Source organism: Camelina sativa, chromosome 6 (genome assembly GCF_000633955.1).
Source record: "Camelina sativa cultivar DH55 chromosome 6, Cs, whole genome shotgun sequence".
NCBI lineage: Eukaryota > Viridiplantae > Streptophyta > Magnoliopsida > Brassicales > Brassicaceae > Camelina > Camelina sativa.
Genome location: NC_025690.1, coordinates 12516529 through 12531681, shown reverse-complemented (window position 1 = coordinate 12531681; position 15153 = coordinate 12516529). Strand labels below are relative to the sequence as shown.

The window sequence follows — 15153 nt, the reverse complement described above, 5'->3', positions numbered from 1 at the left end:
TAAGAGTAATTAGAAATTTTAAAAAAACCCCAAAATATAGTAACTACAGATTTAAAATATCGTATATCTTGTTTTAGTTTATAAAATATTGATATTTTCATAAGAAGTTGTATAGTGAGGACAAAAAGTAAGTTTACTAATAAACGTATACCTATACACATAATGCCGTGTCATGTCGATCAAAGTATTAACATAAGAAATAAAAAAATTATAAACGTGATATCTTTTTGGGACCGATTGGTCGGACCCGCCACCTATCTCATCCTATATACATATAGTAGACACACGCAATACCCACCAAGAACACACAGATACACATACACTTTAAAAATCTCTCATTCACAAAATTTTCTCCAACAACAACACCAAACAAAAACAAAGGAAACAAGAACACGTACAAAAATATGGCATTTCTTCTTAGTTTTGTGATACTAGCGTTTATTATTATAATCATAATCTTCTATTTATCTCCATCTCCAACTAAAAAAGCTCAAGAAACCACCACTTATGGACCACCATCGTATCCACTCATTGGGTCCATACTCTCCTTCAACAAGAACCGTCTTCGCCTTCTCCAATGGTACACTGAACTTCTCCGTATCTCTCCGTCTCAAACCATCTTAGTTCCTCTCCTCGGCAACCGTCGCACCATCGTCACAGCAAACCCCGAAAACATTGAATACATTCTCAAAACAAACTTCTTCAACTTCCCTAAAGGTAAACATTTTACCGATCTTCTTGGTGACCTCCTTGGTGGAGGCATATTCAACGTCGACGGTCACTCATGGAGCTCGCAGCGTAAACTCGCTAGCCACGAGTTCTCGACTCGCTCGCTTAGGAGTTTCGCTTTTCAGGTTCTTAAAGACGAAGTGGAGAACCGTCTCGTAGCGGTTCTATCCGCGGCTGCTGATGTTGGGACGACCCTAGACTTGCAAGATGTTTTGAAACGTTTTGCTTTCGACGTTGTTTGTAAAGTCTCGTTGGGTTGGGATCCGGATTGTTTGGATCTGACCCGACCCGTGAATCCACTTGTGGAGGCTTTTGACACCGCGGCTGAGATTAGTGCTCGCCGTGCCACGGAGCCGGTTTACGCTGTTTGGAAAGTGAAGCGTGTGTTAAACGTGGGAAGTGAGAGGAGGTTGAAAGAAGCGATCAAGACCGTACACGTGTTGGTCTCTCAAATTGTCAGAGCTAAGAAGAAGAGTCTTGAGATCGGAACAGGAGAAGAAGCGAAGCAAGATCTTCTATCGAGGTTTCTAGCCGCCGGCCATGACGGCGAAGCAGTGAGGGACATGGTTATTAGTTTTATCATGGCGGGAAGAGATACGACGTCAGCAGCGATGACGTGGCTGTTTTGGTTATTGACTGAGAACGATGACGTGGAGAGGAAGATTTTAAAAGAAGTGGACCCGTTGGTGAGTTTAGGGTTAGGGTTTGAGGATTTGAAAGAGATGAACTACACGAAGGCGTGTCTATGTGAAGCCATGAGGCTTTACCCTCCAGTTTCGTGGGACTCTAAGCATGCTGCAAACGACGACGTTTTGCCTGACGGGACACGTCTCAAGAAAGGAGACAAAGTGACTTATTTCCCATACGGTATGGGGAGGATGGAGACGCTGTGGGGGAAGGATTCGGAAGAGTTTAAACCGAATCGGTGGTTTGATTATGAACCGGGGAGTACACAACCGGTTTTGAAACCCGTTAGTCCTTACAAATTTCCGGTTTTCCAAGCCGGTCCAAGGGTTTGTGTAGGGAAGGAGATGGCGTTTATGCAGATGAAGTACGTCGTTGGTTCTGTTTTGAGTCGGTTTGAGATTGTGCCGGTTAACAAAGACCGGCCGGTTTTTGTTCCTCTTTTAACGGCTCATATGGCCGGTGGGCTCAAGGTGAAGATCAAGAGAAGAAGTCACATCCTTAACAGCGTTTAATAGAATATATAAAGCAGTATGTAAAACAAATTATTTATAGAATATCAAAATGTGTAGATTTGTAAAACATTACAAAACCGAATATAATCAGGTAAATTTTTTCTTCAATTTCTTGAAAGATAAAAATTTGGATGGAGTTAGAAAGAGAGCTTTGTAGTCTTGCCGCTCACCCGAACCAAAGCGATTAGTTGAATCAGGAAGTGGCCATCATGTAGAAGTTGAAGCTAAATGAAATGTGAACGATGGGAGAATTTTCTTAACCTTTTACCAAAAAAAAAAAAAAAAAAAAAAAAAANAGAACCAAACCAATGAGAAAAGTCAATAATGGCAATTCTTTGCAGTGTGCGTATTAAAAGTTTCGGTAATAAAGAATCCTAAGCAACGATTATCTAACAGCCGACCTTAGCTCAGTTGGTAGAGCGGTTCGATTCCGGCAGGTCGGATTTTTATTTTGTATTTTTTTTTTTATTTTGGTTAAAATAATCAATTAGTTCAATTTTAGTTTCACCAACAAATAAATGCACAAGAGTAAACTAAGCCAGATACTGTACATACATTAAAACCCAGATAAACTATCTTAAAAGGTCTCTTCAAAATTATAAATGATTTACTATGGAAATTATCACTCTCTACCTTCAATTAATTATTCGGATTGCGTTCTTTTTCTTATCATCCATGCATGATCACGTTAAACTTTTTTTTTTTTTAAGTTTGACAAAAAATTTAAAGTTTCTTTCTAATTAAAGTATTTTGTAAATTGTTTTCAGAATCAATGTGAACGATTTCTCTGTTTCAGCTTCCGTATCTCTTTCTGAAAAACAATGTTTACGTCTCACTACAAGAAAATGAGTCCATTGTCACGTAATATTCCGTCATGATAATTTTTTTGTTCGTCACAAGAAAAATATTGTTACGAATCCGTGACGATTGGTGAATGGTTACAATACAGTGGTCACAAATTTTTTTTAGTCTTTAAAACATCACACGAGTTGCGACTAACTCATACGCAGGCCCGGCACACAGAAGAAACAAGTGAAGCCAAAGATTCGGGCCTAAAATTTTAAAAGCCTTTTTCACTTAAAAATCTGTTAAACAAAAGGCCCTTTTTTTTTTTAAGGATATGTATAAAGATTTTTTTATTTACATGTAAAAGGCTTTTTTTTTTTGTAGTATATGTAAAAGGCCTTAAAATATCAAGTTGTAGCCTTCTATAGAAAACCTATAACTTTTATCACAGGTGAAAAAGTACATTTTTTATTTTTTGCGTAGGGTCTTCATGAATGTTGGGCTGGCACTGCTCATACGTATCTATTTCGTCACCAAATGTAACGATTTGTAAACGTATCTAAAATGTCAAAATTGCTTACTAAAATTATCGTCCCAAATACGTTTTATTTCATGACCGAAATCACGTTTCAAGTTAGTCACTATTTATGACGCTGTTGTAGTCTTAAAACGTCACACTTAGTGACCTTTAAAATGTCACTTTTCCGTCACAGTTACTAACTAAGAACATGTATCAAAACTGTCATTCATTATAACAAAACTTTAGTCCCTAACCCTTAATGCATTTTGTTACTATTATTACGTTATAATGTTTAACTCATCACAACCAACCATTAGTGTCAAAATGATTACAGTTAATGACCAAAACCATCGTCTCCTATTTTTCTTAATATTATTGTTTCATCAAATTATTGTCACAATGATACATAAGCTATATATTAATAATTACAACAAAATTATATAATAAAATAATTTTATTAATTTATAAATTAAAGTAAACAAAACCAATATGAAAAACTGGAGTATTATTAATAGACAAAATAAACCTAAACCAAACTTAATTAACTAGCCACTCCATCTTGTGGAGGAATAGATGTTTTCAATGTCAAGTGCTTGGAGACATCATGACTCTTTTTCAATTCATTTTCAAGTTCTTCAAGACATAGAAATCCCATTTTTCAGCTTTGTTTCGATATTCCAGCAATCTATAAAAAAACACAAGTATATGAACATTTTTAATAATATATGACAAAATATGCCCCTGAATAAATTTAAAAGCATACAAGATAAGAAGGACAGTAAATGTCGATGTAAAAAATCGCGGCTCCTTCTCTAACCCGGGTGTAATTAATTCGGATCATTTATAAGCAATTCGGAGTCAAATTACATAATAGTATAACCAATCAAAGTCTTTATGTTTCAACAAAGTCTCGGCCTTTAAATTAGTGGGAGTGGGCCAAACGTGTAATATCCAATAACCCATTACCAATATACGAAATAAATACTGGTCCAATATATCAAAATATTTCCAAACAAAACATGATTCTCTACATAAGAAAAGGTAATGACTACTATAATTAAGAAGATATTGTATACCATAAACAAAAACGAATACCAATACTAAAGGTCATGACTAATATAATTACGAATATATTCTCATGCAAATAAAGCATTTAATAATATCAATACTAAAGATACACAAATATATATTTTTGTGTTCATAATCACGCCAATGAAGCATTTAATATTTAGGTAAAATCAAACATTAACAAAATTTCGTATATCACTCATGTTGAAAAGGGAAACTAACCTTATGTCCCATTCACTCAAATTAAGACATTTCTAACTAGGAAATGATAATAATTAGCATAATTATCGGATGTAATGTTTCCAAAAACAATTAGAAAATATTACACCAAATAACTTCTACTTACCATTATTGTTTTGCTCATTAACTCGCAACTTAATTGGAAACTATAGAACTATATATCATTCGAATGGCGAATACAATCGTTAACAAAAAAAAAACACTTCACACATAAAATGGCTTCAAATAATGGAAGCACGAGTCTTGCTAACATAAAACCTTTCAAGTTGAGTTGGAAGATCCAAGTGCGGATCGTTCATGAGTGGAGACAATATACGATTTACAGTAGGGAAACATTAGAAATGTTTTTAGCTGATGTAGAGGTCAGATTCTACTAATTAACTCTATCTACTTATATTTTTAAACCCATGTATATTTTTATGTGTCTAATAACATATTATTTGTTGTCTATAGGGAACTCTAATCCATGCCATTGTTAAAAAGAATCATGTTAACAAGTTCCACAGAATGGTAGTTGCTGGAGAGTGGAGGTTTGTGGAGAATTTTCAGCTTATATTATGTATCATGTCGAAAACTATTATTTCCTGAGTTTTGAAAATTTAATCCTAAAAATGTTGATCTAACTGGATTCGCCATATTATTATTGAGAGAAGATGGTTGTCCATTGATTTTTCAATTGAAAGGGAAGCATGTGGAAGAAGAAGGTTATTTGTTTCGCCTCTTCAAGAGATTTTTTGTTTTTTTCGTGAGTTTTGTAGAATAAAGGACAAATCCAATCTCGGTTTGGACCTTTTATTATTGGGCTTTACAAATAAAATTTGTACAACTATAAATCGAGCCCAACATAACTGTGAGGCCCTAACGTTTATGTTATAGTTTATATCAAATACAGTTAATTTGGAATGTTAGTGTAATTAATCCATTATATAGTATAAATATATATATTTGTATATTAATTCTATGTTCTATAAAGTCTAACACTAAGTTGGAGAATAACGAAGAATACAATATGCAAGTACATTTCAAGTTCCACTCGCTAACATATTTAAATTGATAAAACTCAACTATTTGAATAGTATAGAAGATGAATAAAGTTAGGATTTTCCTTAAACGAACAAACTACGCTAAATTCACAACAAACTTTCTATACTACATTCACAACACATTTTCTACTCTCCCCTTATTCTCGATAGAGAAATTATAAGCTCTAAAATAACTATGTTGAATAACAGTTTTTTGCAAGATATACAACTTAGGTTTAAAGCAATATCACTAAAACAACTTAGGTTCAAACACTTAAATATAAAAAACCATTAAAAGAAAAATTTGTTTTTGTAAACAAACTCGCACGTACGTGCGGGTCCGGATCTAGTAAATAGTTTAAGAGGGAAACTCCAAAAATTACTAAATATTTCAGAAATCTTTAGGCGCTTAAAATTCTAATTATTAATAAAAATAAAATATTTTCCAAAAATTAAAAATCTAGTATATATGGTATCTTAAACTACTTTGTTAAATTTAATTAAAATATAATAGAATTATTTAATCATAAATTCAAACTGCTTTAAAATAACCATAATTCCTTACATGTTCTAGTAACCAACTTGCAAATTCTTTTCCTCTAAGCAAGGTTAGATTATCTCCACTTATGTCAGGATTAGCAGCAACCATGATTTTATTGAACAACCTACATAAAATATAAAAATATTAATTATTAAGAAACATAACACTTTTTTATGTTAACCACTAATTAATGAAAATATAACATGTTTTCACGTACCTTTCAAATGATTTTAACAAAATTTATTCACAGTTTAACAATCATTTAGTGTTATAACATTTTTTTGTTTATATTCATGTTGTTTCATGGATTAATTAAGTGGTGGAAATGAGATGGATAGACATGAAGTAAACTTATGAAGGATATTTAACTATAAGTTAAAATAGTTATCTACTTTATAAACAATACAATCATTTTCATCTTTTAAAGATAATTATTAAATAGTTATCTACTTTATAAACAATATAATCCTTAGGATGTAATTGATTAGTTTATAAAATAAAGTTTTTAATTAGTAGTGCGTATTTTCCTTAATAAAATACAATTATCATTCTCTATGTAAAAGTATATTTAACTGGTTAATCAATGTATGCTTCATAAAAAATATCATAATACCATTACAATAGTTATGACTTAAATTATCATAACAATTTGAGACAACATTTTGACATAAATTTATCCGTAACCGTAATATTATATGACCAAACAATTACGAACTTGTTACAATTTTTTTTCTTCCCAATAAAGTATCTAAAAGGTCACAAATGTGTGACAAATAATTTTGTCTCAAATGAACGTCACTATTTGTGACTATATAATTGTAGTGAAACCAGTCACACTTGTTACGATTAATAATATTAACACCATTTAGTAGCTAATAGTGACAATTTTCAGTGACGACTTAATTCGTAATAATATTGTGATAAAATAGTTACAAATTTATGACTAAAAAAAACATATCACAACATAGTATCTAAAAAGTCACAAATTTGTGACAAAAAAAATTCGTCTCAATCTAACGTCACAATATCCCATTTTTCTTGTAGTGGATCTATAGTCATGAATCTTTTTTTTTTTTTTTGAAACACGAGTCATGATAGTGAAAAGAACCATAATGAAAAGAACCATAATCGTTTTAATGGTCAAATTGTTTAGCATGAATGCATGATGATGGATATTGTATTAAGTGGGAAAATAGCTACGTATTCGTTAAAAGGTGTTCGACGCTTATTCATGGAGTTGACCAGAAATTTGGCAAAAGAGTGACACCCAGGAATGCATTTAACATGTGGATAACCAACCTAGCTGGATAAGGCTTCCAACAAGATCAAGATTAGTATATATATCTTAGGGTTTGCAAGTCTTTCTTTGTGTTTCTACGTTTAGATTTCTCAGAGACGAGGATCTTCGCATGTGATTTTTAGTATGGTGATATATGGAGCTTCGCTCTTCACAGATTAAGGCTACCTTTGAAAAGATTTCCGATCTGAAATAGTTTAATCAACTGGACTCAAATTAATTTAGGAAAATAAACACTTCTCCCTCTCCAAAAGAAACATACTGATCATAGTTATAACTTCTCTCGAACATTTTTTTTTGGTTGAGAAACTGATCATATAACTTTTGAAGTAGATTTTGTGTTAATTTTTTTTTGGCCTAAAATTTACTGTTTTTTTTCACTGATTTTATGTTGTATTAGGTGAGAATGAGATCACCCAAAATAAAATAAAGAAAAAACAAATCACATGCGCGTAGGACATATCTAAAATCAAGTGAAACGCAATGCTAATGGTTCGATCAAAATTAGAAAGCAACATCCCCACCGTCAAAATTTAACGCATGTGCGCTTTCCACTAGACGAGTCATCCATCATATCATGAAGCGGCCTCAAATTGTTTGATGGCATCTAACGGTTGTAACCGCTTATACCATGTTAGTAATATACACTTGCCCGCACCCGATAATAAAATGATTAAAGAAAAGGAAATTATTTTTAGTTTGACCCTTTTTGTGAGAAGATAAGAGAAAACAAATCTCGACGAAAGGCCATAAAAAAAAAATTAAAACTTTAATTTTGCTTCTCTCGTTGAAGAATTTGAGAAGAAGCTCCCCCACGACGAGTTGTTTCCTCTTTGTCTCTCTCGATATCTTCTGGATTCCTTTTCCCCGATTCGCCGTCCGGTAAGACCTTCCGGCATCTGTGACAATCGGCGGAGAAAGGAAGGAGTTCATAACTCTTCCCTGGAATTGAAACTTTTTTTTAGGGTTTTCCAGATCTGATTTGATTTCCATCCAAGATTCTCTCTTTCTTTGATTTGATCTGATTGTTTTTTTTTTATTCGGTTAATCATCTTCTGCGTTATCGCTTTTTATTTGAGATTCTCCTAGGGTTTTCTTATCTTGGGTGTTTTTGATTTGTGGCGATATTGGTGATTTGGGGGTTTTTTTCATTTTGGTTCCTATCGTGATTTTTTTTTATTCGATTGTTCATTGAGAAGAAAATTCTGGTTATTTAATTACGATGACGGCAGGAGGAGTTGAGGTTTCGAGAAGTTGTGTTGCTGTTGTTGTTGATCGTACTCGTGGTTTTAATTCACGTAAAGGTGGTGGTGGTAGAGACGCTGAGAGGCGTCATCAAACTAAAAGACCCATTGAAGCAGATGATGATCGCAGGTGGAGAGATGGGCGACGTGGTGACTCTGAGAAACGACCACGCTTGGTTTCTCAAAGAGGAGAGGTTCGAGAGGAGTATCGTGTTCAGAAGAGGAGAAAGTGTTCTCCTTTCGCGTCGGAGAGAGAAGATAATAAAGTGGTTCGAGCTCCACTTTGTGAGAAGATTATTATAACTAATCAGTTTGTTGATGTGACTGCTACCAGGACGATATCTTCTGAGGATCATCAGGTCAGTGTTTTGTCACCAGAGCTTGTATCTACAGTGTCAGTTCTGCCGGTAGAAGCTCAATTGGATGGGCAACATCCGTTTGATGATCTTGAGGAGGGCCAGTTGGAGGATGAGCAGCAGGTGGTTCAGGCACCTAATATTGCAACGTCTAAGTGGGCCACGTGTTTGGAATCTCCAAAGGATGTAATAACTGATGTTGTCAAGAATAGTAGATGGAACAGGAGCAGTTTGTCTCCTGAGAGTGGGGAATTGTTATCGGAAGGAAGGAGGTCCACTCAATCTGGGTCTGGTAGCGGACGTCGCAGCGTAGAACCCATTAGTGCCCATGAACATTCAGAGCATGAGTTGGGGAGTCGTTTTGATATTGGTGTTGGTGAAGCAGAATGTTCTACTTCTGATTTTACTGAGTCAGAAATTGATGAACCAGCTTCCTCTGAGATAGGCTTGAGCATGTTAGCTGGTAGTAGAGATGTAAATGAATATCAGAAGCTTAGTAAGATAAATGAAGGCACTTATGGGGTTGTCTACAAAGCTAAGGACAGGAAGACAGAAGAGATAGTGGCACTTAAAATGATTAAGATGAACATGGAAGATGAATATGGATTCCCGTTGACGTCTTTGAGGGAAATCAATATTCTTTTGTCTTGCAATCACCCATCGATTGTGAACGTCAAGGAAGTTGTTGTGGGAAATGGAGCTAGTGTTTTTATGGTCATGGAACATTTAGAACATGATTTGAGGGGAGTAATGGACAGGATGAAACAGCCTTTTAGCACCAGTGAGGTAAAATGCCTGATGATGCAGCTGTTGGAGGGTGTCAAATACCTCCATAGCAACTGGATTATCCACAGGGATTTGAAGCCATCGAATCTTCTATTGAATAACAGTGGGGAGCTGAAAATATGCGATTTTGGAATGGCTCGCCAATATGGGAGTCCTATAAAGCCTTACACCCAGTTGGTGGTTACACAGTGGTACAGGTGAGACTAATTTGTTGGTCGACAACCTTTTTTATATTGCATGTGAGACTTGTCAGCTTACCGAATAGTTGATGTTTGTGTTGCAGGTCTCCAGAACTTCTTCTAGGAACAAAAGAGTACTCAACTGCAGTTGATATGTGGTCGATTGGGTGCATTATGGCCGAATTGCTGTCTTTAAAACCTCTTTTCCGAGGGAAAAGTCAAAATGACATTGACCAGCTTCAACAGGTAACTGTGGTTTTTCTAGTTACCTTATACTTTTTTTTTTCTGTGATGAGTGTTTATCTGGTAGTAATGAAGGCTTTGTAACAGATCTTTGCGGTTCTTGGGACACCAAGCGAGACAAGCTGGCCTGGATTCACGTCGTTGCCGGGAGCAAAAGCCAAGTTTCGTAAGCAACCGTGAGTAATCTTTTATGTAGTGTTAATCTGGTTTTATGATGTTGGTTATATTACGCATAACAAGTTGGTCTGATTAAGCTGTGCTTATATTTCAGGTACAATTTACTGCGTAAGAAATTTCCTGCTGTATCTTTTACTGGAGCTCCAATTCTGTCAGAGTTGGGATTTGATTTGTTGAACAGATTACTGAATTGTGACCCAGAGAAGCGCCTAACAGTTGATGAGGCTCTTAGCCATGGCTGGTTTGATGAAGCACCTCTTCAGAAATCCAAGGAGTTCATGCCTACATTTGCTTCAAAACGTAACTGATAGATCTAAACTAGTATTTGAGTATCTTTGTTACATTAATACCTTCTTGTCCTCATATTCCTCTGTGTTATCTTCTTCACGAGGTAAATACTAAAGGGTTTACCCAAAAAAGTTGGAAGTGGACTTGCCATCTGTAAGTTATCTCCACAACATTTAAAGTTAACTTGTAGCTCTTTTTCTGTTACACTGTCGTTTATACTAAGGTTGTTCTCTCTACAAAGATTAGGCCACGAATGGCACTGTGGTACGGCTGCAGTGTGATGACCTTAACCGCAGTGTCACCTGTGAATGGTAACATGATTTCTGAAAGTTCAAAGGCTTATTGTGTGCGATGAGCTATTCTATAAACTACAGGCTTCCTCTAAACGTAGCATTCAGGTCTGATTGTTGTGCCGCAAGCATCAATATATACCCTTACTTTTTTAATAATCACATCTTCTCATGCCTTTCTCTCTTCGATGGTTTTTAATCTTTTTCTCTCATATTGTCCAGTCGTCACAATCATCAGCGTTTTTATTCATCATCAGTGTTTATAGTCTTCATGACTTCGCCAATCACCGTTTCTTGTATTTGGCAGTGTCGCTAACTCTAAACCGCTCTGATCAGATGTGTAATTGTTATAGTGACTGCAAATAGCGAGTTACACTCTCCTACATATGCATTGTAGGATTAGGTATTCGATAGTGAATTTTTTGTAAGTAGTGTTGTGTTTATTCAACCTTTTATTCAAAATGAGGGTAATAATAATATTTATGGCCCCTGGTTTTTAACTTGCTTGTCCTTCCAACCGTCTTTCTAGACTTCGGCGATTTTTTTTCCTTTTTAACCGATGGTAAATACTTTGTTTGAATATTGTTTTAAGAAGCGTACACAAATGTTCGATAAAGAGGAATCCAACAACAGACTATACTCACCCGAGAGCTATCTCACAGACTATAAAGAGATATCTCATAAGCTGTATCAAATTCAAAAGGCCAACAGTTTTTCATAAGAAGAAAATTGTTCTTTCTCAAATTTGATAAGGAACAGATTTTCCTACTCATTCATGTTTTATCATTTTTTTTTTCCTGATTGTTTTTTTTTTTTCTATTCCTCTTCATTTTTTTGTTCCTCAATAGGTTACCAATTGGAGGGGGAGCCATAAATTACAGCTATGGCTAATTTTGAATTACAACAAATGCTCATTTTAGATGACTTTTTCATTAAATAACAAGATATTTAAATTATGTTTAGGTGAATTAATGTTCAATAACACCAGATTTTCGGAAGACACTACAAAATAATAAATCATTAACCCTTAAAAATCAAACTCTTAAAAGTTCATTACTACAATACATTTTTTTTATACAATGAGTGGTACTAATTTTTCTCAATTCGTATGGGTCCGATTAATAATGTATCCAAAACTGTATAAAAAAGCTCTAAGTTAAAGTTGTAAATTATTACGAAAATATGTAAAGCTGTGAAAAAGACTTGTACATCAAAGTTGTACAAAAAACTAAGAGTAAAGTTTTTAATAAAATTTTGTAAAAGGTTTTGTAATTGGTAAAAATTGAAAAATGTAATAAACACAAATATTTTGTAGACATGTGTTAGCCTATCGACGGAAACCATTATGAGTTTTAGGAGTAGAAACATGAAATGTATAAACAAATAGAGAAGTGGTCTATGATCTATCATCTATCTAGTACTTACTACAGTACTTTGGTATAATTGGAGCAAAAGACATCTATGATCTATCATCTATCTAGTGACTATTGCCCTAAAGAGGGACAATAGCTTGGTGACTCATCCTAGTTCTGCCAACCAGATTCCAATCAACACACGTGGCTCAAACCCATTTCGTCGTTTTTCCAAGTTAGGATTCTTGGGTTTTGGGACTTTTGCGGCCTTCAAGACGAACCTAATTCTCACAAATTCTTTAACCTTAACTCGAGTTGGCGAATTTTCATTGGCTGAACATGCTTGCCTTTGTTTACTTGCGTTCACTTGTAAATTGTTAAAAGACTCATCTCTATGGTTTCATTAATTAAATAAAATTTGCAGATAATAGTAGTATTTGTTACGAAAACTGTTGGCGAACTAGGTACTATTACTAATTCGGATACTAATTAATTATACAATTAGGTATCAGAGCAGCAGGTGAGATTCATAACGTAATCAATGTTTTTTCCCTATGTATCTCCTTTTTTTTTTTTTAATCTATGTCTTTGAAAAGCATATGCTATAATCTAAAGATAAGAGCTTGATTTGTCCGCCTTCTGCTTTTAGAAAGTAAATCGACCCCGTTTGGATATCACTATTGACTATTATTCCTAGGGACGTCTGTAAAGGGAAACCCTCTAATTATCATGTATAATTTTTATCTATTAGACTAAAACCATGTAATATATAGTATACCATTTTAACTTTATTAATTTATGTTTAGCATGTACAAGGTAGGAAATGTATTTACGTACTTCTTATAGATTATAATTTATAAGTGACGTAAATAATTAATCTTGGTCAATTCATATTTATCTATTAGAACTATCTTGAAGTTAATTTTGATCCGCAAAACAACGGTCTTCATCGGAAGATCATCACAATTATAGAAACCAATTATCATATTATATTATATCTTGGTATGATTTGTAAAACTTATGCGATGATTGACCAAAGTTTCAAATTATGTAGGTGCTATGGGAACCTATATGGGATGTGCCACGTGTTCCAAGAGGCATGCATACTTAGTAGAGGGCGAATATTTTTGTTGCTATATTTTTATACAAGTAACTACCAAGCTTTGCCCAACAATCAATGAACTCACCTTTTTTATCGTCCCAAACATAGTAATTATATTAGATATTCGAAACACCTAAATCAGTCTCGGAAAGTTATACCTAAAAAGAAAAACTCTAAACCTCTAATTCTAACACTATGAATCAAAACAATTCACTAATAAATCCCTTAATTAAAAAACACGAAGAATGAAAGGAAAAAATACTTAACAAACAAAGCTAATAAACTTTGCTTAACCATAACCTATCTTAGTGACGATGAAAAGGCGGACCTTTTTCAATACAAGGATGTCATCTTAATCAGTCGATGTTGCTCAATTATGTCATAGTAAAATAAGCTATGCATCATTCAATCTTCGATGCATTATATAGTCCATGTCCATATGAAATGTTGAAAGGCTTTTTTGTTAACCCCACAACTTCATATGAATAGTATTATTTTTTTTCATTTTGGGATTCACAGATCCATACTATGCGGCGATGCCCGTTCGACACCATCAACCTTGTTGATATGATAGTAATTAAGCAATAAATCTTACAATGATGCAACTGAAAGCATCTCCAAAAGAAATATGATCTCTAAGATTCGCCAAACCTCAAATTTAAGGTTTACCTCTCCAGTCGAAAGTCTACCTAACTATAATTCTATGTTTTAGTTTTCAATTACGTGATTATTAAAATCGAGGATGATGTTTTGAATGTTGTAAGAATACCACCTAACAAATCCTGCCTCGTAGGTCTATCAAAGAAAATACATCTAATTTCAATCTAGGTACGTACGTTCAACATAACTAAATGTTCATCGACAAAACATTACTTACCTTCCTCAAAACAATTACGTTATATTTTGCTAAAGAAAATGAATCCGAAAAATACTATATACCTTCCTCGAAACATTCCATTTGTAGTTCATAAACTAAAAAAATTAGAACGACGGGAAACGAAATTGTGGACGGAGTAATCAAACGTAAAAAACTATACAGATATATCTATATATATATATAGATATACACGTTAATAAAAAGTTAAAACCCGATATTTCAAAGAACTTAAAAAGACAATCTAACATAATCATAATTATAATGACTTATACCAAATTAAATTTAAATAATTGAGTACTAATGTCTTAGTCAGAAAAAAGATTCTGGTTCTGGAGTGAAAACCCTTCCAGCGATGAATGTGCTGTGTACTTGAATCATATAAACTAATTTAAAACAGATATGCTTCATTACTGGTTTTGCTTAATTTACTATAGTTAAACATACAAATCATGTTAATTAATTAAGAATGATTATTATAAACACCAGCTAATGACTTGCCTATACGTGTCCTTATGCGTGTTCTCATTCAAAGCACAACAAAGCCCACCCGTAAATACTTCTAGATTCCCCCGCACCTTGGAACTCCATCCTAAATCTCACGTTAAATATTTTTTTTTAAAGGATTTTCTCTTTTTTTTTTGGAGGGAGGTGGGAACTTAGAACTCTAGTTTTAATACTATTCGGTAATTCTATATACAGAATGACGAAAAAGTATAGTAATACATTAAGATATTTGTTGGTTTCCATAATTGTATTGAAAATAAATTTTATCCGTCTACGGCTATAGCTACAACAATTTATACGAAACTACGAACCAATAATAAAAGTCTTGAGTGTTTTTTTTTTTTTTTTTTTTT

At 33.9% G+C, this 15153-nt stretch overlaps 2 protein-coding genes across 6 annotated transcripts; both read left to right on the top strand.

Moving 5' to 3' along the window:
* On the top strand, nt 313-2031 carry LOC104791069 (cytochrome P450 94B3-like). The gene has a single exon (XM_010516870.2). It carries the CDS (start codon nt 405-407, stop codon nt 1926-1928), a length of 1524 nt encoding a protein of 507 aa, XP_010515172.1. The 5' UTR covers nt 313-404; the 3' UTR covers nt 1929-2031.
* LOC104791068 (cyclin-dependent kinase G1-like) lies at nt 8130-11469 on the top strand. 5 transcript variants are annotated; one of them, XR_768863.2, is made up of 5 exons: nt 8130-9985; nt 10072-10213; nt 10298-10386; nt 10482-10828; nt 10922-11469. XR_768863.2 is itself a non-coding variant. In XM_010516869.2 (5 exons), exons 1-5 carry the CDS (start codon nt 8625-8627, stop codon nt 10693-10695), a joined length of 1713 nt encoding a protein of 570 aa, XP_010515171.1. In that variant the 5' UTR covers nt 8130-8624; the 3' UTR covers nt 10696-11468. The 5 variants fall into 5 exon arrangements, 2 of the variants coding, with proteins under 2 accessions (XP_010515171.1, XP_010515170.1); XR_768864.2 differs by having other exon boundaries at nt 10917-11469; XR_768861.2 differs by having other exon boundaries at nt 10482-11073; nt 11188-11468.